Here is a 24,693-nt window from a genome sequence, read left to right as displayed (position 1 = left end):
AGTTTCTGTTGGGAATCTGTACTCTTATTAAAATTGAAGGGAGGCCGGGCGAGGTGGCTCACGCCTGTAATCCTAGCACTTTGGGAGGCCGAGATGGGCAGATCATCTGAGGTCAGGAGTTCGAGACAAGCCTGGCCAACATAGCGAAACCGGTCTCTACTAAAAAAACACAAAATTAGCAGATATGGTGGCACGCACCTGTAGTCCCAGCTACTCAGGAGGCTGAGGCAGGAGAATCGCTTGAACCAGGAGGTGAAGGTTGCAGTGAGCCGATATCAAGCCACTGCACTCCAGCCTGGGCGACAGAGCAAGACTCTGTCTCAGAAAAAAAAAAGGGAAAATGAAATAACCCTTGTTTTGCCTTCATGAGTCAAGGGATGGGCTGGGCTAGAGTTCTAGGTTTGGGAGGATGTATTCTAAGCCCTTATCTAGCCAGATAAATTGAGGGAAGATCAGTTTGGCTCTGGAAAGGGAAAAGTCTTTCCCTTTGAGACTGTGACCTTTCCCTGCTTCCTATTTCTCTGCCAGGTGCTTACATGTTGCAGAAACTAATTGAAGAGACAGACAGGTTTGTAGTGTTCACAGAAGAGGAATCAGGCATGAGTGACCAGTTGTGTGGCATTGCTGCCTGCCAGACGGATGACATATACAACCGAAACTGCCTTATTGAACTGGTCAACTGTCAGGTACCTTCTCTTTACAAGTTACCTCAACATCAGGCTAGATCATGATCATATTGTTCACCTTCCCCCACCTCTAAATGTGAATGGGTGAATAGAGCTCCAAAAAATTTGTCCTTCTCATAGGTATCATAGATAATCACTTCTATGTCCAGACGCCAGTAAAATTTACTCAGTAAGCCAGTTAGATCTAGCTGCAGTGGTTGATACAGTGTGCTCACTAATCTTCTCATCTTCCTTGGTAGCTTAACTCTGCTTCTATCTCTGGCATAGATGGTTCTTCGTGGAGCAGAGACAGAAGGCTGTGTCATTGTGTCAGCTGCCAAAGCCCAACTGCTGCAGTGCCAGCACCATCCAGCCTGGTACGGTGATACATTGAAGCAAAAGACATCCTGGACTTGCCTCTTGGATGGCATGCAGTACTTTGCCACCACTGAGAGCAGCCCCACAGAGCAGGATGGCCGACAGCTCTGGTTAGAGGTTAGTGAGTGGGTTTGTGAAGGCCCGTTATATTCCTGGTTTTCCATAGACTTTATAATGGCTGGAATATTCTTGACAGTAACCTACTGTTACTAGCTTAGCAGAATAATGAGGCTGATAACACCTTGAATGTGGGCAGTCTCTGGTCTGGAAGCATGTAGTACTTTTTTTTTTTTTCCTCATGGTGTTCTATTTCATTGCAAAAGAAATTCTCATTTCCCAGAACTAGTATAAAATGGACTGGAAATTTTTTACTCTTTAAGATTGCTGATCCCTATTAATGTTCACACTAATCAGCAGGCAGCCAAGAAAACAGGCAGTGACTCAGAATTTTCGATAATTTCACTATCTGCACTTTCTCTGTCCTCTCATGAAAATGACTGATTGGTTATTTCAGCAAGGCAGTGAGGTTGAATGAAAGACTGTCTAGGAGTCAGGTTATGTGAGTTCTAATGATAGCTTTCCCATTATAGTAGCCATGAGCTCTTGGACAAGTCACCTTTAATTGTGAAATGGAATTGATACTTCACCCTCACAAGATTGTTGAAAGGATCACATGATAAGGTGCTTTGAAAATATAAATATAGCCGGGCGCGGTGGCTCAAATCTGTAATCCCAGCACTTTGGGAGGCCGAGATGGGCGGATCACAAGGTCAGGAAATCGAGACCATCCTGGCCAAAACGGTGAAACCCCATCTCTACTAAAAAAATACAAAACCTAGCCGGGTGAGGTGGCGGGCGCCTGTAGTCCCAGCTACTCAGGAGGCTGAGGCAGGAGAATGGCGTAAACCCGGGAGGCGGAGCTTGCAGTGAGCTCAGATCCGGCCACTGCAGTCCAGCCTGGGTGACAGAGCGAGACTCCATCTCAAAAAAAAAAAAAAAATATATATATATATATATATAATATTCAGGTGGAAAGTACTCATTTTTTTTTTTAAGTCAGTATGTGTGGGGAGGTCTTAAGTGTGTGGCAAGATAATGTAGTTTTGTTTGTTTTTTGAGACAGAGTCTTGCTCTGTAGCTCAGGCTGGAGTGCAGTGGCATGAACTCGGCTCACTGCAACCTCTGCCTCCCGGGTTCAAGCCATTTTCCTGCCTCAGCCTCCTGAGTAGCTGGGATTACAGGCGTGCCCCACCATGACCGCCTAGTTTTTGGGTCTTTAGTAGAGACGAGGTTTCACCATGTTGGCTAGGCTGGTCTTGAGCTCCTGACCTCTTGATCCGCCTGCCTCAGCCTCTCAAAGTGTTGGGATTACAGGCTTATGCCCCACCCAGCCAAGATAATGTTTTTGTTAGATGGTGAGATTGTGAGCAGTTGGCAGAAATAAGGGAAGGAGCCTGTCTTTGCATTGCATGGTGGTTAATTTGCTTTTCAGCTTCTTGGTAAAACTGAACTAGATTATATTTTACCCTGTAACTTCTCTCTATTGGTTATGAGATATGCCTAGTGATTATTGTGCATTATTAGTTATTTAACAGGTGTTAAGTGCCCACATTGTCTTGGGCATGGCACACCCCCAAATGAGTTATAGGATCTAGCTGTATCTGATAAGGACCACAGTGATAAATCCATTTGCAGTTCTTAGTGGGGATAAAACTGATCCCTCTTCTCACCTCCCTGGCTGATGCTTCTTATATCAAGGACCTTAGGGCTTAGTCCAGGAAACCTCAAGTGTAATAAGAGGTAATGAGCATTTAGATCAGATGTCAGGCCGAGCACGGTGGCTCACGCCTATAATCCCAGCACTTTGGGAGGCTGAGGCAAGTGGATCATGAGGTCAGGAGTTCAAGACTACCCTGGCCAAGATGGTGAAACCCCGTCTCTACTAAAAATACAAAAATTAACCGGGCGTGGTGGTGGGCGCCTATAATTCCAGCTACTCGGGAGGCTGAGGCAGAGAATTGCTTGAACCCAGGAGGTGGAGGTTGCAGTGAGCCGAGATCGCACCATTGCACTCCAGCCTGGGCAACAGAGCAAGACTCCGTCTCAAAAAAAAAAAAAAGATCAGATGTCAAGCCAAGTAAGGGACTGGTTGTTGGTAGTATGAGAAGTCATGCTGATATATAAGAGCTGTGGTTCATTCAAGCAAGCAGTGCTCTTTATCAGTAGTCTTAGGAGGTAAGCACAGTTGTTAACTACCCATGCTATTGGATCTTTCTGGCATTTTCTGCGCCTCTGCTGCTTTTAGGCATGCCTTCTTTTGCGTGTGAACTCTTCCCCCTTGCCCCCCACCCCCCTCAGGCTGTGATACTAGCGTTAGAGTGGAACGTCTTTGGTTTAGGTACGAGGGACTGTGGTCTGGCCTTTCCTGTATTTTTTTGAGGTTTGACAGATCCACCATCTGCTGTGGTCTTCCCATTTCACTCATTCTGTTATTCACTCTGACTTCAGCTTGGCAGAGTGAATAAAAATAATTAAATTCCCTTCCCCCATGGCAACATTGTCAGAATGGTTATCTATCTGAAGATAGAAAACAGCAAGAACACAAATGGAACAAATACCAAAATGGGTGGGAAAGTAATTTTTTTTAATGAGATATTTTGCCCAAGACATGATTAGATTTGAACCTTGCTCATTGTTTTTCTGGCTCGAGACCTGCGGGCCTGGCAAAGTGTGCATGTAACGCAGTTGGGTTGGAGAATTTGGGTAAACTGGGGCAAGAGAAGGAGACAAGTATGTCCTCTATCCTGGGAGATGGTTCAAGCTATTCCATGCAGCAGAGATCTAGATAGTAAGTGTAACTACTTGAAATATGGAGATCTGTCACCCAGTTGTCCAGGACAAGCCACTGTTTCCCCAGGAGCTAAAGTTGCCTGCATCTCTGTCTTCAGGTGAAGAATATCGAGGAGCACCGGCAGCGTAGTTTGGACTCTGTGCAGGAGCTGATGGAGAGTGGGCAGGCAGTGGGCGGCATGGTTACCACAACCACAGGTCAGCCCTCCCCCTCCTCTGCATCAAATGATTAGGAATGGATGTGCATCCCAAAGGGACCTCATTTCCCTTCCTGTTCTTAACGTCAATGTATGCTGTAGTAGGACCATTTTGTGCTAGGCTAGGTTGAAAGTGGTGTTTCTGGAGTTTCCGAGACATAGCTGGGAGGCTCTCACATTACCTTTATTGAGAATGTCTTTTTCTTATCTCTTTCCCACCTCTTCCCAGATTGGAACCAGCCAGCTGAGGCACAACAAGCCCAGCAAGTCCAGCGGATCATTTCGCGTTGCAGCTGCCGAATGTACTATATTAGTTACAGCCATGACATTGATCCTGAACTAGCAACTCAGATTAAGCCACCTGAAGTTCTTGAGAACCAGGAAAAGGAAGATCTCCTAAAGAAGCAAGAAGGTATTCAGGGCTTGAAAGGCTTTTAGTAGAGGACTAGGGAAATTGGTAAAGTAGTTATTTCCTTGGTGATTCTGAGACAGTAGAGTTATTAAAAGTCCACTGTGCACTGGCATTAATATTTCACTTTGCTCTGCTTTTTGTAGGTTCTGCTATGAGAAAATAACCTCTATTCTTAGAGGGAACTGGGATGAATGGGCATTGTTTATGATTCTGAAATAAACATGTTTCTGCCCATGAGCACCTCTCACCCTTTCTGTGGGGTTGACTAGTAGGGTGGTTCCAAATGTGGGTTAAGAGATGGAGTAGATATTTAGGTAGAAACTTGAGCTTTTTATTTAGCTGCTAACAATTATCTAGGGGCTGTGGATACCTTCACCCTTATCCACCATGAGCTGGAAATTTCCACCAACCCAGCTCAGTATGCCATGATCCTGGACATTGTCAACAACCTGCTGCTCCACGTAGAACCTAAGCGGAAGGTGAGCATGGGCCCTTGTAGAATGCTGGTTAGCATCACAGGAACACCCAGACTTTGTGTTTTATTTGGGCTTCTATAAGAAAAGCCATGCTTCACACTGAAAAAGGGCCTTGTGGTTGATACATTCTTTTAGTCAGCAGTGACCACTGAAATTCCACTTATTTAAGAAAGGCCTGAATGTCTCTCAGACTGTAGGGCTTGTTTGCCTGATTGTTTTCTCCTAGTTATTTCTCTACTCAGTCACCTGGACACCTCTAAAAACATTTACTATTCCCTGCTTCCACCTCCATCCCCATCCTGTTGGGCCTGACTTATTGTGAAATCCACATTGCCAAATTTTCTGCATTGACCTACTACTGTTGCTATTAACAGTGACAGATAAAGGTTAGCTTTCTAGAAGAGACCCCCCCATTTCTTTCTCCTTTGTCTATTTCACTTTACTACAAGACTTGTCTACTTAAAAATTGTATTCATTTCCCTTTCCATTCCTTTAGGAGCATAGTGAGAAGAAGCAACGGGTCAGGTTCCAGCTTGAGATCTCTAGCAATCCAGAGGAGCAACGCAGCAGCATACTGCATTTGCAGGAGACTGTGCGGCAGCATGTGGCCCAAATACGACAGCTTGAGAAGCAGATGTATTCTATCATGAAGGTAGTCACTGCAGATAGATAGTTCGAGGACCAGGAAGTCTTCTAGAACGAGGGTAATCTCTCAGTTTCTATCCTGGTTCCCTAGTCTTTGCAGGATGACAGCAAGAATGAGAATCTGCTTGACCTGAACCAGAAGCTTCAGTTGCAGCTAAACCAGGAGAAGGCCGACCTGCAGCTGGAAAGTGAAGAACTGAATATCCTCATCAGGTGCCCCAGCATTCTTTTCTTGCCCTTTTCCAGTGCCCCAGCTACAGGCAGTTCTCTTTCTTGAGGTCTAGTTTGTATTATCAAAGGCTGATGTAGGAGTAGGTTCAGACATCTCTTCCTGAATAAGAAAATGGGTAGTTGGGAAGGATCACTTTTTTTTTTTTTTTTAAGAGACAAGGTGGTCTCACTATTTTGACCAGGCTGGTCTGGAACTTCTGGGCTCAAGCAGTCCTCTGCCTTGGCCTCCCAAAGTGCTGGGATTACAGGCGTGAGCTGGGATTACCACACCCAGCTGAAAGATCACTGTGGTGGGCTTGATACTGTGCATCTGAACTGAAAAGATCTTTTTTTTTTTTAATGAACCTGACATAGATATATGAAAATATCTTGAAGTTGATCAGCATACAATTGCAGATAAAATTGTAGGAATTATTAGTGGGAAGACACTATTTTATCAAGAAACTATAGAGCTGAAAGTTGGGATTTGTGCTTCTATGACCTAGAATGTCAGCAGCAATAAATTCAGTAAAAAAAATTTAGAGGCCAGGCGCGGTGGCTCAAGCCTGTAATCCCAGCACTTTGGGAGGCCAAGACGGGCGGATCACGAGGTCAGGAGATCGAGACCAACCTGGCTAACACGGTGAAACCCCGTCTCTACTAAAAAATACAAAAAAACTAGCTGGGCGAGGTGGCGGGCGCCTGTAGTCCCAGCTACTCGGGAGGCTGAGGCAGGAGAATGGCGTAAACCCGGGAGGCGGAGCTTGCAGTGAGCTGAGATCCGGTCACTGCACTCCAGCCTGGGCGACAGAGCGAGACTCCGTCTCAAAAAAAAAAAAAAAAAAAAATTTAGAGACTGGCTAACCAGAATAGGTTAATTTCTGAGTTTACCTCCTGCATCATTCTAGAGCATTCTATCCCACCCCCTACCCATGTGCTATTTCCCTTACTGGCTTTGGCTCCCCTGTCCACTTACAGGTGTTTTAAGGATTTCCAGCTGCAGCGGGCTAACAAGATGGAGCTGCGAAAGCAGCAAGAAGATGTGAGTGTGGTCCGTCGCACTGAGTTTTACTTTGCTCAGGCACGGTGGCGCCTGACAGAGGAAGATGGACAGCTGGGAATTGCTGAATTAGAACTGCAGAGGTTCCTCTACAGCAAGGTATCTGGGGTATATGGTCACACAAAGGCAGCTGTATTGAGAAACATTGACCTAGCTTAGGAGTCTAACTCATAAAAGAGAAATAAAAAGGGGCTAATTATTATATGATTATTAATGATAGTATGATTGGAAACATGAGCAGAGCTTCCTTTGATACATCTGTTTATAATGAATGATACACATACAGCTCTGATGCCATAGGGGAAAGTAACAATAAACAAAGAAATAAAATATTTTTAAAAAAAATGATACAGGCCATGTGTGGTGGTTCATGCCTGTAATCCCATAACTCTGGGAGGCTGAGGTGGGAGGATTGCTTAAAGTCAAGAGTTCAACAAAAATTTTAAAAATTAGCTGGGCATCGTGGTGCATACCTGTGGCCCCAGCTACTTGGTAGGCTGAGGCAGGAGGATTGCTTGAGCCCTGGAGTTCGAGCCTGCAGTGAGCTGTGATCACACCACTGCACTCCAGCCTGGGCAACAGAGTGAGACCCTGTCTCTGAAAAAGAAAATAATAATTAAAAACATATATGATAGGCCGGGCATGGTGGCTCACACCTATAATCCCAGCACTCTGGAAGGCCGAGGCAGGTGCATCACCTGAGGTCAGGAGTTGAAGACCAGCCAACACGGTGAAACCCCATCTCTACTAATAATACAAAAATTAGCCAGGCGTGGTGGTGCACCCCTGTGGTCCCAGCTAGTCAGGAGGCTGAGGCAGGAGAATCGTTTGAACCTGGGAGGTGGATGTTGCAGTGAGCCAAGATCATGCCACTGCACTTCAGCCTGGTGACAGAGCGAGACTCCATCTGAAAAAAAAAAAAACGAAAGTTAGTTGTGTGTGGTGGTGTGTGCTTGTAATTCCAGCTACTCAGGAGGCTAAAGCAGGAGAATCGCTTGAACCCAGGAGATGGATGTTGCAGTAAGCCAAGATTGTGCCACTGCACTTCAGCCTGGGCAACACAGTGAGACCCTGTCTCAAAAAAAATAAAATAAAATGAGATACAGATACAGATGAGTTTGATCAAATGCTTCTCTTGTTGAGTAAGAAGATGATCCCTAGAAGTATGGTCCAGAGGCAAATAATCTTTCATGTCCAGCTTGGAATAGAATATTCTAATACTGACATTCAGCTTTTCTGCCATTGATGTAAAGAAGGCAGTATTATTTATTACTTTCTCCTACAAGGGGCATTTGGAAATGAATTAGAACTTTTTTAATGTCACAATGGCTAGATAGTACTATCAGCATTTAGTGTCCTGGACAATAGTGCCCATGAGACACACTGGATTAAAGAGTTTTGACTGTATGAGTTTGAAGGAGATATCAAGGTTGGGATTAGGCATATGTAGAGCCTGAAAACAAACTGGATACATAGCAGTTGTCTAGTAGACTTCTGAGGTTTATTATAGTAGATGGGGCAAAACTGTCTTTATAGGTGAATAAATCTGATGACACAGCAGAACATCTTCTGGAGTTGGGCTGGTTTACTATGAACAACCTCCTCCCCAATGCTGTCTATAAGGCAAGTCTTTTTTCCCCATTCCTAGTCCATTTGCATATTTTTAGCACAGGGCATTTATAACGGCCGTTCAATATAAATCCACTATGGAAAACAATGTGGTGATCTGAGACGGTGAAAGCTTGCCCAGCTTAGCAGTACCATTGCTTCTCCTCTCATTCTGCAGAGGATTTGGGGATTGCTTTATGGCAGGAAGGACATTGGGTTGGGCTGTTGTTTACTCTCTATCCTACAGGTAGTATTGCGGCCCCAGAGCTCCTGCCAGTCTGGGCGACAGCTAGCTCTCCGCCTCTTCAGCAAAGTTCGGCCCCCCGTTGGGGGTATCTCTGTTAAGGAGCATTTTGAGGTTAGTAAGCAGTCCCTTGGGGACCTGGGAACAAAGGACATTCAAAAGCCAGCTGTGTGTTACACGATATTAGGAGTAGGTAAACTGATGATGGTGTCTGAGCTTAATTACTTCTTGAATCTTTCTCCTTTTTAGGTAAATGTGGTGCCTCTCACCATCCAGCTGACACACCAGTTCTTCCATAGAATGATGGGCTTTTTCTTTCCTGGCCGAAGTGTGGAAGATGATGAAGTTGGTGATGAAGAGGATAAGTCCAAACTGGTGACTACTGGTGAGAACTTCTATGGTGGAGCCCCAGAAGAATAGGGTAGCAGTTCCAAAGACAGCTGAGACTTCAGAATGAGGATGGATGACAGCTGGTGCACTTGCTTTTTCATAGGAATACCAGTGGTGAAGCCTCGGCAGCTGATTGCAACAGATGATGTAGTACCACTGGGCCCTGGGAAGGGTGTGGCACAGGGTTTGACTCGGAGTTCTGGGGTCAGAAGGTCATTTCGCAAATCTCCAGAGGTACCAAACATGCCCCTGATGATAGAAAAATGGGAGAGTCCTGAGGTCCTGTTTGGTGTGGTTTGGGATTTCTTCGGTTTCCTCTGAGTCCATTCTAGGGATAAAAGAAGAGGGAGATGTTTGGGGTCCTGAGTTTCTTCTGATGGATTCAGGGCTCATACTCCTTGCCTGCCTTTCTTAGCACCCTGTGGATGACATTGACAAGATGAAAGAGCGAGCTGCCATGAACAACTCCTTCATCTACATAAAGATTCCACAGGTTCCACTGTGTGTCAGCTACAAGGTCTGCACCTTTCAAGTACTTTGTAGAACAGGGTGGGCAGGGAACCAGATAAGATCACAGATTCTAGACAGGGAGACAGCTAGGTTGTGTGTGAAGCTGAGCTGTGGGTGATATATCTGCTGTTCCCTCTGCTCCCCTCAAGAGTCAGCACCATTACGAGACTGAGATTAAGGGGAAACCAGTATCTATAGGTTACTATTGTAGGCCTTGCGCTCAAGTGACTGGCTTGGACTCAAAATGGCAGCTGATGTATTCCCCACCCTTCTTTTTTCTTTCCCCTCCCCCTCCTCTTACAGGGTGAGAAGAACAGTGTGGACTGGGGTGACCTTAACCTGGTGCTGCCCTGTCTGGAGTACCACAACAACACATGGACATGGCTAGACTTTGCCATGGCTGTCAAAAGGGACAGCCGCAAAGCCCTGGTTGCCCAGGTATCCCGCCAGGGCTCATGGCTGTTTGGTTAACGGGGCTGGCAGGCAGATCCTCTTTTCGAGAGCCTTTCATTTTAGAATCCATGAATAAATATCCTTGGGAAAGGGCAGGTGCATGAGGTGAGTGACTTCTATGCCTGCCCTCTCCATGACCTCACTCAGATTATTAAATTCAATGTTTACTGAGTGTTTCATATATCACCATTGATTTTAGGGAACTGAGAGCTAACACAACCTAAAGTTTAGAAGGGGTTATAATTAGACTGTAAGCTTCTTGAAAGCAGAGACCATTGTATGTGAATTGCCCCATTATGCCTTGGATGTATTTAATAAATCTTTATTGTCTTGGTTCATTTTGATTTATTCTGCCTGCCCACTAATGTTTACCTTTTCCTTTACTCCTCTCCAATCTGCCAGGTAATCAAAGAGAAGCTAAGACTGAAGCCTGCAACAGGCTCTGAGGTCCGGGGAAAGCTAGAAACTAAATCGGACCTGAACATGCAACAGCAGGAAGAGGAGGAGAAAGCCCGGCTCCTCATTGGTTTAAGCATGGGCGACAAGAACCCTGGCAAGAAGTCCATCTTTGGCAGGCGCAAATGATTTGGCGATTCGAGTGGCTGCAGTACAGGATCTGACTCTGGCTTAGGCTCCAGGGACTTGTGGGGTGGGAGGGGCTTCCCTTTATCCACCAGGATTTGTGGGTGTCAGAGCCCATAGGCATTGCTGTTCACCACCTGCCCTGTTCACTGCAGGGCATGGTGGACAGTAATGCTGAGTTCCATCTCACGCTGATCAGGTTCAGGGCCAGAGAGACAACAAGAGAGCAAGACCCAGGGAACGGGCCTAGGGCAGGACCCTATTCCTTGGGGTCAAGTGAAAGGGTAGGGGGATAGTCCTGATCAAGTGTGATAAATTTTTATAAACATATATATATATATTATATATATTTCTAAGTGTAACTGTCCTCCCTCTGTGCCAGGAAACAGGGGAGGGGGCTGATCCTCTGATCCTCACTCCACTGCCATGTATGAAAGAGGTGTTGGTGTTCTGAGCGGCGATCAACTCCTCCCCAGTCTCTGTGCTAAGTTCACTTGGGAGGATGGCAGTAGGAGTCAGGGCTGGCCATGGGTCCCCTACCCTTCCCCCTAGGATATGCCCTGGAGAATGGCAAAATGATTTAAAGAGAAAAAAAAAATCTTTTAAATTTGATGCTCATTTTTTGTGTGTGTGTTGAGTGCCTGCATTCAATCTGTATCCCTCCCTCATCAACCCAAGACATCCTGCAGCTGCCACTCTGAGGGTGGCCCCTTCTTCTCTGCCCTGAAGCTGTATCACAGAAATTTCTAGTCCTAGTGTGACTCTGGCCCCATGCTGATGGGTTTCTGCACACTGGAAGAGGCGGGGCTCATGTCATGCAGCATCAGGGAGAGGAATTGCTTATGTAACTGGGACAGCAGATTTAGCAGAGAGGAGGCAGAGGCTGGGGATGGGAGCAGGAAGCTGTCGGCAGAGGCAACACACCCGGGTGACTGTTCCTCACAAGGTAGGCTGTGGGGCTCTGGCAGCCTACTGAGGGGAGGAGAGGGAGACATGGGCTTGAGGCCTGGGAAGTTCCTGGTTAGGAGCATGGCAGTGATTACCCAATGTGGGGGTGGGGCAGGGAGGCTGTACTATGAAAGCATCACAGCCCAATACTGAGGTGCAGGCTATATTCTTAATGTATCATGGTGAAAATGTCCAACAATTATTTTCCTAGAGGATTTGAATTGTGTCCAGGAAATCCAGGGCTTAGCACAAAGCAAGGGTAACGGGAATTTTGCCTTATGCTCAAAAATGTACCTCTAAGGGTTGAGACTTAAGGGGAGGGAGTGCCTAGTAAGATGGGTGGAACCTGCTATGCCTCAGGAGCAGAAAGTTTAGAGTGGCTCCCTTGGTTCTCAGCAGGGTGGCAACATCCGGGGTCCCTGGGCCCGAGGCTGGAAGAGCCTCTGGTCAGATGTGGGAACCATCAGGTCAGATCTGGAAGAACTCTGGGAACTACGGGGGCATCACTATCTGCACCGGGAGTCCCTAAAGCCAGCCCCACTACTGAAGCCTCTGCCAGAGTGGCCAGTGCCTCAGTTCATCAACCTCTTTCTACCAGAGTTTCCCATTAGGCCCATTAGGGGGCAGCAGCAGCTGAAGGTAAGTCAGTGGAATCCCTGAGTGGGGTCTCAGTCTTTGGGAGAAGTTGGAAATGACCAGTTTCAACTGGCCTGTTCTCCATTTCTCTGTACAGATTTTAGGCCTTGTGGCTAAAGGCTCCTTTGGAACTGTCCTCAAGGTGCTAGATTGCACCCAGAAAGCTATATTTGCAGTGAAGGTAGGGGCTTAGGTACCATATTATTCTCTAGTGTCTGTTTCCAATCTTGATTCCAGAGAGGTTGGGAGGAGTAAACAATTCAATAGCACTATTCTCTGAGTCATCACTACTCTCCTTTTATAGGTGGTGCCAAAGGTAAAGGTCCTACAGAGGGACACTGTGAGGCAGTGCAAAGAGGAGGTTAGCATCCAGGTATGCACAGAGTCCTAGAAAGGATTGTGGGAAGAGCTAGGCCACAGGTAGGGAAAGTACCTTTCTTGACCACCTTCTTTTCCTGGTTCTGCCTCCTCCATCTGCTTCAGCCTAGTTTGACACTAAAGTAGATCCTGGGAAAAGTATCTATCAGCTCTCAACACAGTTTTCCTACCAGGGAAATCTCTTAAGCATGTCCCAGTGTATTCCTTAGTATTTGCTGGTTCTAGGATTACCAGATAGTTCCAATTACTGAGTTCCTCTGAACTGAGAGATGAGGCAGCAGTTCCCCCCATCTGCGCATCTGGGTAAAACCTGATTTCTCCGCTGCCTTTATTCTCAATGACCATGTTCCTCCCTAACTTCCTGTTTTCTTTGTCCCTAGCGACAGATCAACCATCCCTTTGTACACAGCTTGGGGGACAGCTGGCAGGGAAAACGGCACCTTTTCATTAGTGAGTGACTGGACTCTCTCCTCATCCCCCAGGGTCCTTGTGCTATATCCCCACCTGAGATTACCTCTTTGGCTTGTTCTGCCTTTGCTCTGTCCCCCTTCTCATGGCACCTCTCTATCCTAAAGGGAGGGGGAACAGCAGGTGGTATCATTTTGGGCAGGAGGCCTACAATGCCTTGAGCCCAGGCATTGCAGCTCCCAAACATTGCCTAGACTTCTGGCAATGTACGTAGCTCCACACTGGCTTTGCAGTGTGTAGCTACTGCAGCACAGATCTGTACTCCCTTTGGTCGGCTGTTGGCTGCTTTCCTGAGGCTTCCATCCGTCTCTTTGCTGCCGAGTTGGTCCTGGTACTGTGTAAGTGAAACAGTGGTAAAGGAAATGGGGAGGGAAGACTTAAGTTGGGAAGAAGGAGAGTAAAGAATTAATATTAATAGGCCGGGCGCGGTGGCTCAAGCCTGTAATCCCAGCACTTTGGGAGGCCGAGACGGGCAGATCACGAGGTCAGGAGATCGAGACCATCCTGGCTAACATGGTGAAACCCTGTCTCTACTAAAAAAAAAATACATTTGGCCGGGCGCGGTGGCTCAAGCCTGTAATCCCAGCACTTTGGGAGGCCGAGACGGGCGGATCACGAGGTCAGGAGATCGAGACCATCCTGGCTAACACGGTGAAACCCCGTCTCTACTAAAAATACAAAAACTAGCCGGGCGAGGTGGCGGGCGCCTGTAGTCCCAGCTACTCGGGAGGCTGAGGCAGGAGAATGGCGTAAACCCGGGAGGCGGAGCTTGCAGTGAGCTGAGATCCGGCCACTGCACTCCAGTCCGGGCGACAGAGCGAGACTCCGCCTCAAAAAAAAAAAAAAAAAAAAAAAAAAAAAATACAAAAAAATCTAGCCGGGCGCAGTGGCGGGCGCCTGTAGTCCCAGCTACTCCAGAGGCTGAGGCAGGAGAATGGCGTAAACCGGGAGGCAGAGCTTGCAGTGAGCTGAGGTCCGGCCACTGCACTCCAGCCTGGGCGACAGAGCAAGACTCCGTCTCAAAAAAAAAAAAAAGAAAAGAATGAATAATAATAATGGAGGTCAAAGAATAGGAGAGGGATGGGATGAGGGCTACTAGGGAAACTGGAAAGGACAGAAAAGCTGCAGCACGCCCATACTTGTTATCCACAGGTTATCTCCATGACTTGGGCATCATGCACCGAGATGTGAAGGTAGAGTTAAGTGCTTTTTTCCCTTTGCCTGAGAAAGAGTCTCCATAAGAAGTCCCAATAAGTCCAAGAAGTTAGGGAGCGGAGAACTATAGACATTGGGGCCCCCATGGGTGCCAAGTATTTGGGCAAGGGCTCTCCGAGTATAGATTTGAGTGTTGAGTAGGGCATAACCTTCAGCTGGGGTGTATACATGATGAAAGAGAGTTGAAAGGAAGAGGAAGAATTACTTCTTACCTGTGATCTTTCAGATGGAGAATATTCTTCTAGATGAACGAGGTAAGTATTTTTCCTTCCCTAGCTCCAGGATGAGAGGTACTTTGGGAATAAATCATGGCTGACAAGGGGTGGAACAGCGATGCAGTTGCCTTACCTTCTTTCATAGGCCATCTGAAACTGACAGACTTCGGTCTGTCCCGCCACCTGCCCCAGGGAGCTCGAGCCTACACTATCTGTGGCACTCTTCAGTACATGGGTGAGAGAGGTTAAAGCTGATGGGTAAGCATTGGGCAGGAGGATAGCTAAAGGATGTCAGTGACAAGTGTCTTTGAAATCTGTAGCCCCAGAGGTCCTAAGTGGAGGACCTTACAACCATGCCGCTGATTGGTGGTCCCTGGGTGTCTTGCTTTTCTCTCTGGCAACGGGAAAGGTGAGAGAATAATAGTTTTGGGCAGAGAAGAGCTTTGCCTTGTGGTGGGAAGAAGGAAGACCTTAGGAAATCTTGTCTTATTCCTACTAAGGAAGGAACCCCTACCCCCACCCCCACTCCTTACCTCTTAACTCAGTTTCCAGTGGCTGCAGAGAGAGATCATGTGGCCATGTTGGCAAGTGTGACCCACAGTGACTCTGAGATCCCAGCTTCTCTTAACCAGGGCCTCTCACTCCTGCTCCATGAGGTAAGGATGAGCACTGCTTTCCTTCTTGGCTACCAAACCATTCATGCTCTCCTGCCTTCATTAAAGTGATGTTTCCCCATTCCTCTCATTAATTTTTTTGGGGGGGGGCTCCAACTTTTACTTAACTACCTAACTACTTGCATCTAAGCTATACTGAGTCACATTCCTAAGTTCCTGGTCCCCCAAATCTCCTCCCCATCTAGAACAGAGAGGTCCCTTCGGAGAGAGTGGAGCACTGTACACTCATCTGAAAACTCACAAGTACAGCTCCTTATTCCCACCTTTGCCCCAAATTAGCCTCTATTTCTCCCTCTTTTACAAATCGTCTACTCTTCAGGGTTCTTATTCCTACCCTCCACAGCTCCACGAACTTCTGTCTTCTTTTCCATCCTTTCTGTTCAGGCCTTTCCTGTCCTAGTCATCATCCTTCATGCTCTATTTTCCTTCAGCTCTTATGCCAGAACCCCCTCCATCGTCTACGTTATCTGCATCACTTCCAGGTCCACCCTTTCTTTCGGGGTGTGGCCTTTGACCCAGAGCTCCTGCAGAAGCAGCCAGTGAACTTTGTCACGGAGACACAAGCTACGCAGCCCAGTTCAGCAGAGACCATGCCCTTCGATGACTTTGACTATGATCTGGAGTCCTTCCTGCTCTACCCTACCCCTGCTTGAGCCCCTCTACTATAAATTGGGGCCTGATTGGGAGCCTGAAGATCTCCATCACTGCCCACTCAGTATGACCACCTTGATAATCCAGTTTGTTTTTATTTTGTAGCCTCTTACCGTTCTGTTCTCCTAGGCTTTAGACCAGAGTTCCAACCTTGAACATTCTGCTACTGGCAGCCACAGCTGGCCCTATTCCTTCCCTATCATACAACCTACCTCTCAATTCAACATCTCAGATCAGAGTGGTGACCTTTTCCTTTTCTTTTTTTTTTTTTTTTTTTTTGAGACGGAGTCTCACTGTGTCGCCCAGGCTGGAGTGCAGTGGCGCGATCTCGGCTCACTGCAAGCTCCGCCTCCCAGGTTCCAGCCATTCTCCCGCCTCAGCCTCCGAGTAGCTGGGACTACAGGCGCCCGCCACCGCGCCCGGCTAGTTTTTTGTATTTTTAGTAGAGACGGGGTTTCACCGTGTTAGCCAGGAGGATCTCGATCTCCTGACCTCGTGATCCGCCCGCCTCGGCCTCCCAAAGTGCTGGGATTACAGGCTTGAGCCACCGCGCCCGGCTTTTTCCTTTTCTTTACTTCTCCAGTGCTCTTACCCTCAGGCTGTCAGCCAGGGCTGCTTCCGCTTGTTTCCTTTCTTGAGCAATAATAATACTTCATGGGTTCCCAGGGTGCTATTGATGTGTTTAATAGGCTTGTCAGAAGCAATATGATTTTTTTTTTTTTTTTTGAGACAGAGTCTCACTCTGTTGCCCAGGCTGGAGTGCAGTGGCACAATCTCAGTTCACTGCAACCTCCGCCTCCCGGGTTCAAGTGATTTTCATGCCTCATCCTCCCGAGTAGCTGGGATTACAGGTGCACACCATTATGCCCAGCTAAGTTTTGTATTTTTTAGTAGAGACAGGGCTTCACCATGTTGGTCAGGCTGATCTCAAACTCCTGACCTCAAGTGATCGGCCTGCCTCAGCCTCCCAAAGTGCTGGAATTATAGGTGTGAACCACTGCACCAGGCCCCCCCCCCCCTTTTTTTTTTTTTTGAGATAGGGTCTCTTGTCACCCAGGTTGGAGTGCAGTGGCACGATCTCAGCTCACTGCAACCTTCACAGGCATGAGCCTCCACACCCAGCCTGTGAATTTTTCAAAAGTCTTAAAAGCTGGCATTTCAACCCCTAAATGCAGCTAAAAAATATAGTCTGGGAGCTTGAGGCCAGTGTGCAATAAATCTAATTTTTAAAAATTAAAAAGTGGGCCGGGCGCGTTGGCTCAAACCTGTAATCCCAGCACTTTGGGAGGCTGAGACAGGCGGATCACGAGGTCAGGAGATCAAGACCATCCTGGCTAACACAGTGAAACCCCGTCTCTACTAAAAAATACAAAAATCAGCCGGGCGCGGTGGCTCAAGCCTGTAATCCCAGCACTTTGGGAGGCCGAGACGGGCGGATCACGAGGTCAGGAGATCGAGACCATCCTGGCTAACAAGGTGAAACCCCGTCTCTACTAAAAAATATAAAAAATTAGCCGGGCGAGGTGGCGGGCGCCTGTAGTCCCAGCTACTCGGGAGGCTGAGGCAGGAGAATGGCATGAGCCCGGGAGGCGGAGCTTGCAGTGAGCTGAGATCCGGCCACAGCACTCTAGCCTGGGCGACAGAGCGAGACTCCGTCTCAAAAAAAAAAAAAAATACAAAAATCTAGCTGGGTGAGGTGGCGGGCGCCTGTAGTCCCAGCTACTTGGGAGGCTGAGGCAGGAGAATGGTGTAAACCCGGGAGGCGGAGCTTGCAGTGAGCTGAGTGAATAAAATAATCTAGTGAGGAAGAAAATAGAAACTGAAACATGGGTGGGTTAAATGTCTTAAATGTCTTCTCTAGGTCCTAATTAGAACAGTTATCCAAAATAAAACTTCTTTGAAAAGCATAGGATTATTAAACTGATAATTTATCCTAGTCAGCCCATGATTCAGTTTCTGATGGGCAAACCAAGAGATTAAGAGGCATGCATCAACCTTAAGATTTAAGGTTATTTGGGACGCCAAGGTGGGCAGATCAGTTGAGGTCAAGAGTTCGAGACCAGTGTGGCCAACATGGTGAAACCTTGTCTCTACTAAAAAATACAAAAATTAGCTGGGCGTGGTGTTGCACACCTATAGTCCCAGCTACTCAGAAGGCTGAGGCAGGAGAATTGCTTGAACCCCGGAGACCAAGGTTGCAGTGAGCTGAGATTGTGCCATTGCGCTCCTGGGCGACAGAGGTAGACTCTGTCTCAAAAAAAAAAAAAGAAAAGATTTAAGGTTAGAGACATATCTCAATAACCTTTTCCTTCAGTAAGGAAAATCATCTGGACCTTAATACACAGTTTGGGCCTTTATGACTTCTTTTCATTTTTCTTTAACTATTCACAATTTTCATTTTTGTCCTGAGACTTGAGGGGAAAGTAAGTTTTAATCTAGACCATATTATTCAGTTATATCTAATCTCTCTAGACAAAAGAGAGTCTGGAGAGTACTCTGTAGTTCTGTTTATTAATTCTGTCTCTAGATTAAACCAGATTTCCCTTTGCATAGCTGGCATTTTATTGGCCTCTGCAGAATTGCTTTTTCTGGATTGGACTTTGATAATCCATATGAAAATCTCTATGAAATTTAATTGCTGGCCAGGTGTGTTGGCTCACACCTGTAATCCCAGCACTTTGGGAGGTCGAAGTAGGCAGATCATCTGAGGTCAGGAGTTCGAGACCAGCCTGGCCAACATGGTGAAACCCTGTCTCTACCAAAAAAAAACAAAAATTAGCCGGTCATGGTGGCGCACGTGGTAGTCCCAGCTACTCAGGAGGCTGAGGGGGAAGAATTGCTTGAACCCAGGAGGTGGAGGTTGCAGTGAGTAAAGATCGTGCCACTGCATCCAGCCTGAGCAACAGAGTGAGATCCTGTCTCAGGAAAAAAATAAAATAAATTTAATTGCTGTGGATACTGTAAAGGGTGTTTATCATAACAGTTCATAATGTTCTATTTAAGAATGCATGGGAGAAATTTTCTCTGGACCCAGTTTTCCTAATTGCTGTTTGGTTTTTACCTTAAGGACACTAAATATTCAACTGATTGTATTTTTCTGTTTGTACTGATAGTAGACCATTTAGAGCCCAATTTGTGGCCTACCTTCAGCAAGTGTTTATGTATTTTGTATGCTAGTCATGTTCTTGGTTCTGTCCTCCTTTTCTACTTTTCTTTCCTTATTCTCATTTTTCTAAGTTTTAATCCTTCTATATTACTATAATATCTGCATATTTGTAAGCCTTCTTGTAATAAGGTGGGATATAAATAAATAAGACAATGTATCCTTTATCCTTTTATCTCATTTGTTTCTCTTTAGACACTTTTATTACTTTTTTAAAGTTGTGATCGGCCGGGCGCGGTGGCTCAAGCCTGTAATCCCAGCACTTTGGGAGGCCGAGACGGGCGGATCACGAGGTCAGGAGATCGAGACCATCCTGGCTAACACGGTGAAACCCCGTCTCTACTAAAAAATACAAAACCTAGCCGGGCGTGGTGGCCGGCGCCTGTAGTCCCAGGTACTCGGGAGGCTGAGGCAGGAGAATGGCGTGAACCCGGGAGGCGGAGCTTGCAGTGAGCTGAGATCCGGCCACTGTACTCCAGCCTGGGTGACAGCGAGACTCCGTCTCAAAAATAAAAAAAAATAAAAAATAAAAAAATAAAGTTGTGATGACCAGAACTACACACTGGATAAAAACTGAATACTAAAAATAGGAATTAATGGTTTCCAAAATAGTTGTTAAGAGCATTTGATTGGAATTTGGGAGATCTGATGCCTGGATCCACCAATAACTATCTCATCGTCTTTTTTTTTTTTTTTTTGGAGGGGATGGAGTCTTGCTCTGTTGCCCAGGTTGGAGTGCAGTGGCACGATCTCGGCTCACTATAGCCTCTGCCTCGTAGGTTCCAGCAATTCTCCTGCCCCAGCCTCCTGGGTAGCTGGGATTACAGGTGCATGCCATCACACCCGGCTAATTTATGTGTTCTGAGACGAGGTTTCGCCATGTTGGCCAGGCTGGTGTGGAACTCCTGACCTCAGATGATCCACCCACCTTGGCCTCCCAAAGTGCTGGGATTACAGGTGTGAGCCACCACGCCCAGGCTCTCATCATCTTTAATAAGTCATTTTAACCTCTCTGGATCTTAGTTTCCTGGTGTGTAAAATAACCACTGGTTCTTAATTGTGGGGTATGGGTTCAGATTTCTGTGATGCTGAAATTTATTTATTTATATAAATAAGATGAGGCCGGGCGCGGTGGCTCAAGCCTGTAATCCCAGCACTTTGGGAGGCCGAGACAGGCGGATCACGAGGTCAGGAGATCAAGACCATCCTGGCTAACATGGTGAAACCCCGTCTCTACTAAAAAATACAAAAAAAAAAAACTAGCCGGGCGAGGTAGCGGGCGCCTGTAGTCCCAGCTACTCCGGAGGCTGAGGCAGGAGAATGGCGTAAACCCGGGAGGCGGAGCTTGCAGTGAGCTGAGATCCGGCCACTGCACTCCAGCCCGGGCTAGAGCGAGACTCCGTCTCAAAAAAAAAAAAAAAAAAAAAAAAAAAATAAATAAATAAATAAATAAATAAATAAGATGATATAAATAAATGATATGAATAAATTATTCATATCATTTCTTTTCTTTCCCCTTCCCCCTTCCTTTTCCTTTTCTTTAAGAGATGGGATTTCGCCATGTAGCCCAGGCTGGTCTTGAACTCCTGGGCTCTCTCTAGTGATCCACCTGCCTTGGCCTCTCAAAGTGCTAGGATTGTAGGCGTGAGCCATTGTGCCTGGCCTGTGATGCTTTTTCTTTTTTCTTTTTTTTTTTTCTTTGAGATTGAGTTTTGCTCTTGTCACCCAGACTGGAGTGCAATGCTGCAATCTCAGCACACTGTAACCTCCACCTCCCGGGTTCAAGTGATTCTTCTGCCTCAGCCTCCCAAGTGGCTGGGATTACAGGTGCCCGCCACCACGCCCAGCTAATTTTTGTACTTTTAGTAGAGATGGGGTGTCACCATGTTGACCAGGCCGGTCTCAAACTCCTGACCTCAGGTGATCCACCTGTCTTGGCCTCCCAAAGTGCTGGGATTACAGGCCTGAGCCACCGCTCGCAGCCCTGTGATGCTTTTTCAAAGGACAGACGCAGAGGATTTTATAATACTGTGTTAATTAATATTCAGGTCACCCAACATTACATGGCTTTTGTGGTCACAGCAGCACAATTGGTTAAGGTCCTTAAGAAATGGTTAACATAATGTCACTAGGGTTTTAAGGTCCTTAAGAAATGGTTAGGCCGGGCGCGGTGGCTCAAGCCTGTAATCCCAGCACTTTGGGAGGCCGAGACGGGCGGATCACGAGGTCAGGAGATCGAGACCATCCTGGCTAACCCGGTGAAACCCCATCTCTACTAAAAAATACAAAAAACTAGCCAGGCGAGGTGGCGGGCGCCTGTAGTCCCAGCTACTCGGGAGGCTGAGGCAGGAGAATGGCGTGAACCCGGGAGGCGGAGCTTGCAGTGAGCTGAGATCCGGCCACTGCACTCCAGCCTGGGCGACAGAGTGAGACTCCGTCTCAAAAAAAAAAAAAAAAAAAAAAAAAAAAAAGGTTAACATAATGTCACTAGGGTTTAAGGTCCTTAAGAAATGGTTAACATAGGCCGGGCGCGGTGGCTCAAGCCTGTAATCCCAGCACTTTGGGAGGCCGAGGCAGGCGGATCACGAGGTCAGGAGATCGAGACCATCCTGGCGAACACGGTGAAACCCCGTCTCTACTAAAAATACAAAAAAAAAAAAAAAAAAACTAGCCGGGCGAGGTGGCGGGCGCCTGTAGTCCCAGCTACTCGGAGGCTGAGGCGGGAGAATGGCGTGAACCCGGGAGGCGGAGCTTGCAGTGAGCCGAGATCGCGCCACTGCACTCCAGCCTGGGCGACACAGCGAGACTCCGTCTCAAAAAAAAAAAAAAAAAAAAAGAAATGGTTAACATAATGTCACTAGGGTCTCTTTCCTAGGTCATATTAGTTTAGAGACCATAATCACGTGAATGTAGTTTGAATTATTTCTTACCAAATAGGAACATTTTCAACATACTCTCTTCAGTAGTCTATTACAGCAGTGATTCTCAGGATGCAGTGGAGGGGGCGACAGAAAAATCAAGGTTTTGGCTGGGCATTGTGGCTCACACCTGTAATCCCAGCACTTTGGGAGGTCGAGGTGGGAGGATCACTTCAGGACTTCCAGGACAGCTTGGGCAACATAGTGAGACCTCATCTGTATAAAAATATAAAAAAAAAAACCAAGTGTGATGATGGTCCTGTACTACCCAGGTACTCAGGAGGCTGAGATGGGAGGATTGCTCGAGCTCAGAAGCTCCAGGTTATGATCATAACCTGAAGCTATGATTTGGCCACTGCACTGCAGTCTGGGTGACAGAGTGAGAGAGAAAGAAAAAGAAAAGAAAGAAAAGAAGAGGGCCAGGCGCGGTGGCTCACCCCTGTAATCCCAGCACTTTGGGAGGCTGAGGCAGGTGGATCACGAGGTCAAGAGATTGAGACCACCCTGGCCAACATGGTAAAACCCCGTCCCTACTAAAAATACAAAAAATTGGCCGGGCGCGGTGGCTCAAGCCTGTAATCCCAGCACTTTGGGAGGCCGAGACGGGCGGATCACGAGGTCAGGAGATGGAGACCATCCTGGCTAATACGGTGAAACCCCGTCTCTACTTAAAAATACAAAAAACTAGCCGGGCGACGAGGCGGGCGCCTGTAGTCCCAGCTACTCGGGAGGCTGAGGCAGGAGAATGGCGTAAACCCGGGAGGCGGAGCTTGCAGTGAGCTGAGATCCGGCCACTGCACTCCAGCCTGGGTGGCAGAGCAAGACTCCGTCTCAAAAAAAAAAAAAAAAAAAAAAAAAAAAAAAATTAAATAGGCCAGGTGAGTGTGGCTCACGTCTGTAATCCCAGCACTTTCAGAGGCCAAGGCAGGCAGGCAGCTTGAACTCAGGAGTTGGAGATCAGCCTGGGCAACATGGTGGAACCCTGTCTCTACCAAGAACAAAAAATTAGCTGGGCGTGGTGGCATGCACCTATGGTCTCAGCTACTCAGGAGGCTGAAGTGAGAGGATCGCTTAAGCCTGGGAGGCAGAGGTTTCAGTGAACCAAGATCAGCCAAACCACTGTGCCCAGCCCACATAAGTAATTTTTAATTTGCTAGTATACACATTCAAAAAGTAAAAAGAGGGCCAGGTAGAGCGGCTCATGTCTGTAATCCCAGCACTTTGGGAGGCTGAGGCGGGTGGATCTCCTGAGCTCAGGAATTCAAGACTAGCTTGTCTAACATGGTGAAACCCCGTCTCTACTAAAAATACAAAAATTAGCCAGGCATGGTGGCACACGCCTGTAATCCCCACTCCTTGGGAGGCTGAGGCAAGAGGATTGCTTGAGCCTAGGAGGTGGAGGTTTCAGGTTGCAGGGAGGTGAGATCATGCCACTGAACTCCAGCCTGGGCAACTGCGCCAGACCATGTTTCAAAAAAAAAAAAAAAAAATTAGATTAAAAAAAAAAGTTTAAAAACGCTGGGTGGGGTGGTTCATGACTGTACTCCCAACACTTTGGGAGGCTGAGATGGCTCTTGAGCCTAGGAATTCAATACCAGCCTGGGCAATATGGCAAGAGACTGTCTTTATAAAAAATTAGCCAGGTGTGGTGGCACATATCTGTAGTCCCAGCTACTCAGGAGGCTGAGGCAGGAGGATTGCTTGAGCCTAGGAGTTCAAGGCTGCAGTGAGCCATGATAGCACCACTGCACTCCTGCCTGGGTGATAAAGCAAGACCCTGTCTCAAAAAAAAAAAAAAATAATTTTAATGTATTTTATTTAACCCAATATTCCTAAAATATTTCAATATGTAAACAGTATTTAAAAGATACATTCCTTTTTTTTGAGACAGGGTCTTGCTTTGTCGCCCAGGCTAGAGTGCAGTGGGATGATCATAGCTCATAGCAGCTATGGAGTGTAGCTCTGTCACCCAGGCTGGAGTGTAGTGGTGCCATCTCAGTTCACTGCAACCTCCGCCTCCCACGTTCAAGTGATTCTCCCTGCCTCAGCCTCCCGAGTAGCTGGGATTACAGGCGTGTGCCACCACACCAGGCTAATTTTTGTATTTTTCGTAGAAACGGGGTTTCGCTGTGTTGGGCAGGCTGGTCTCCAACTCCTGACCCCAGGTGATCCGCCTGCCTCGGCCTCCCAAAGTGTGGGATTATAGGCGTGAGCCACCGCACCCGGTCTAAATTTTTTCTTTTTGTAGACATAGGTCTCACTATATTGCTTAAGCAGGTCTCGAACTCCTGGGTTTAAAGGATCCCCCTGCCTCTGCCTCCTCCGTGCTGGGATTACAGGCAGGAGCCATGACACCTGGTGATATTTTGCATTCTTTTTTTCATACGAAATCCAGTTTGTACAGTGTTTTACATTTATAGCACATTCCCACTAGGACTAGTCACATTTGAGGTGCTCAAAAGCCACTATGGCTAGGGCTAATGTATTGGACAACACAGTGCTAGGGAGCCCGTCCTGAGGACGCTGCAGTTTATAACATCATAGTTCCTACTCTTTGGACTGCTGCTTTCCCCCAATGTATTAAGACTTGCAGAGTGTAAATAGGGCGCCGTGAGTGTGCAAAGGAACACACACCTTCGCAAACGGCTCACTCTGAATACTTACTTTTCGGCTGTCCTACCTTCAACAGGCTTCCCATGCACAAGCAGAAGGCAGGAGCTGGCGGGGCGGGGAGGAAGTGCGGCTCT

At 47.1% G+C, this 24,693-nt stretch overlaps 2 protein-coding genes across 3 annotated transcripts in view; both read left to right on the top strand.

The window, feature by feature from the left end:
- Positions 1-11,298, top strand: part of KIAA0100 (KIAA0100 ortholog) — a 33,119-nt gene extending 21,821 nt beyond the window's left edge. For both annotated transcript variants that reach the window (XM_033181792.1, XM_033181793.1), the window contains exons 25-39: positions 529-686; positions 954-1,160; positions 3,992-4,091; positions 4,320-4,502; positions 4,860-4,981; positions 5,475-5,630; positions 5,715-5,836; positions 6,812-6,992; positions 8,430-8,516; positions 8,749-8,859; positions 8,995-9,130; positions 9,239-9,369; positions 9,551-9,652; positions 9,949-10,083; positions 10,501-11,298. In XM_033181792.1, the coding sequence (XP_033037683.1) occupies positions 529-686; positions 954-1,160; positions 3,992-4,091; positions 4,320-4,502; positions 4,860-4,981; positions 5,475-5,630; positions 5,715-5,836; positions 6,812-6,992; positions 8,430-8,516; positions 8,749-8,859; positions 8,995-9,130; positions 9,239-9,369; positions 9,551-9,652; positions 9,949-10,083; positions 10,501-10,683 (2,114 nt within the window). In that variant the 3' untranslated portion in view covers positions 10,684-11,298. The remainder of the gene's footprint in view (positions 1-528; positions 687-953; positions 1,161-3,991; positions 4,092-4,319; positions 4,503-4,859; positions 4,982-5,474; positions 5,631-5,714; positions 5,837-6,811; positions 6,993-8,429; positions 8,517-8,748; positions 8,860-8,994; positions 9,131-9,238; positions 9,370-9,550; positions 9,653-9,948; positions 10,084-10,500) is intronic.
- A 134-nt stretch (positions 11,299-11,432) lies between these two features.
- RSKR (ribosomal protein S6 kinase related) lies at positions 11,433-16,112 on the top strand. The gene is made up of 12 exons (XM_033181802.1): positions 11,433-11,626; positions 12,025-12,267; positions 12,362-12,445; positions 12,569-12,637; positions 13,023-13,092; positions 13,344-13,448; positions 14,263-14,303; positions 14,552-14,579; positions 14,686-14,775; positions 14,861-14,949; positions 15,086-15,196; positions 15,646-16,112. Exons 1-12 carry the CDS (start codon positions 11,570-11,572, stop codon positions 15,865-15,867), a joined length of 1,209 nt encoding a protein of 402 aa, XP_033037693.1. The 5' UTR covers positions 11,433-11,569; the 3' UTR covers positions 15,868-16,112.
- Positions 16,113-24,693: the final 8,581 nt, after the last annotated feature.

Source organism: Trachypithecus francoisi, unplaced genomic scaffold, assembly GCF_009764315.1.
Source record: "Trachypithecus francoisi isolate TF-2019V2 unplaced genomic scaffold, Tfra_2.0 Lachesis_group20, whole genome shotgun sequence".
Taxonomy (NCBI): domain Eukaryota; kingdom Metazoa; phylum Chordata; class Mammalia; order Primates; family Cercopithecidae; genus Trachypithecus; species Trachypithecus francoisi.
Note: the sequence above shows the minus strand (reverse complement) of the source record. Positions and strands in the feature narration are given on the sequence as shown.

Bases quoted from the DNA above. Each gene is read 5' to 3' on its own strand.
- RSKR (XM_033181802.1), top strand. From the start codon at position 11,570: ATGGGAGCAGGAAGCTGTCGGCAGAGGCAACACACCCGGGTGACTGTT. The intron at 12,268-12,361 runs GTAAGTCAGTGG...TTCTCTGTACAG, and splicing joins GGGGGCAGCAGCAGCTGAAG to ATTTTAGGCCTTGTGGCTAA. The intron at 14,776-14,860 runs GTGAGAGAGGTT...TGAAATCTGTAG, and splicing joins TGGCACTCTTCAGTACATGG to CCCCAGAGGTCCTAAGTGGA.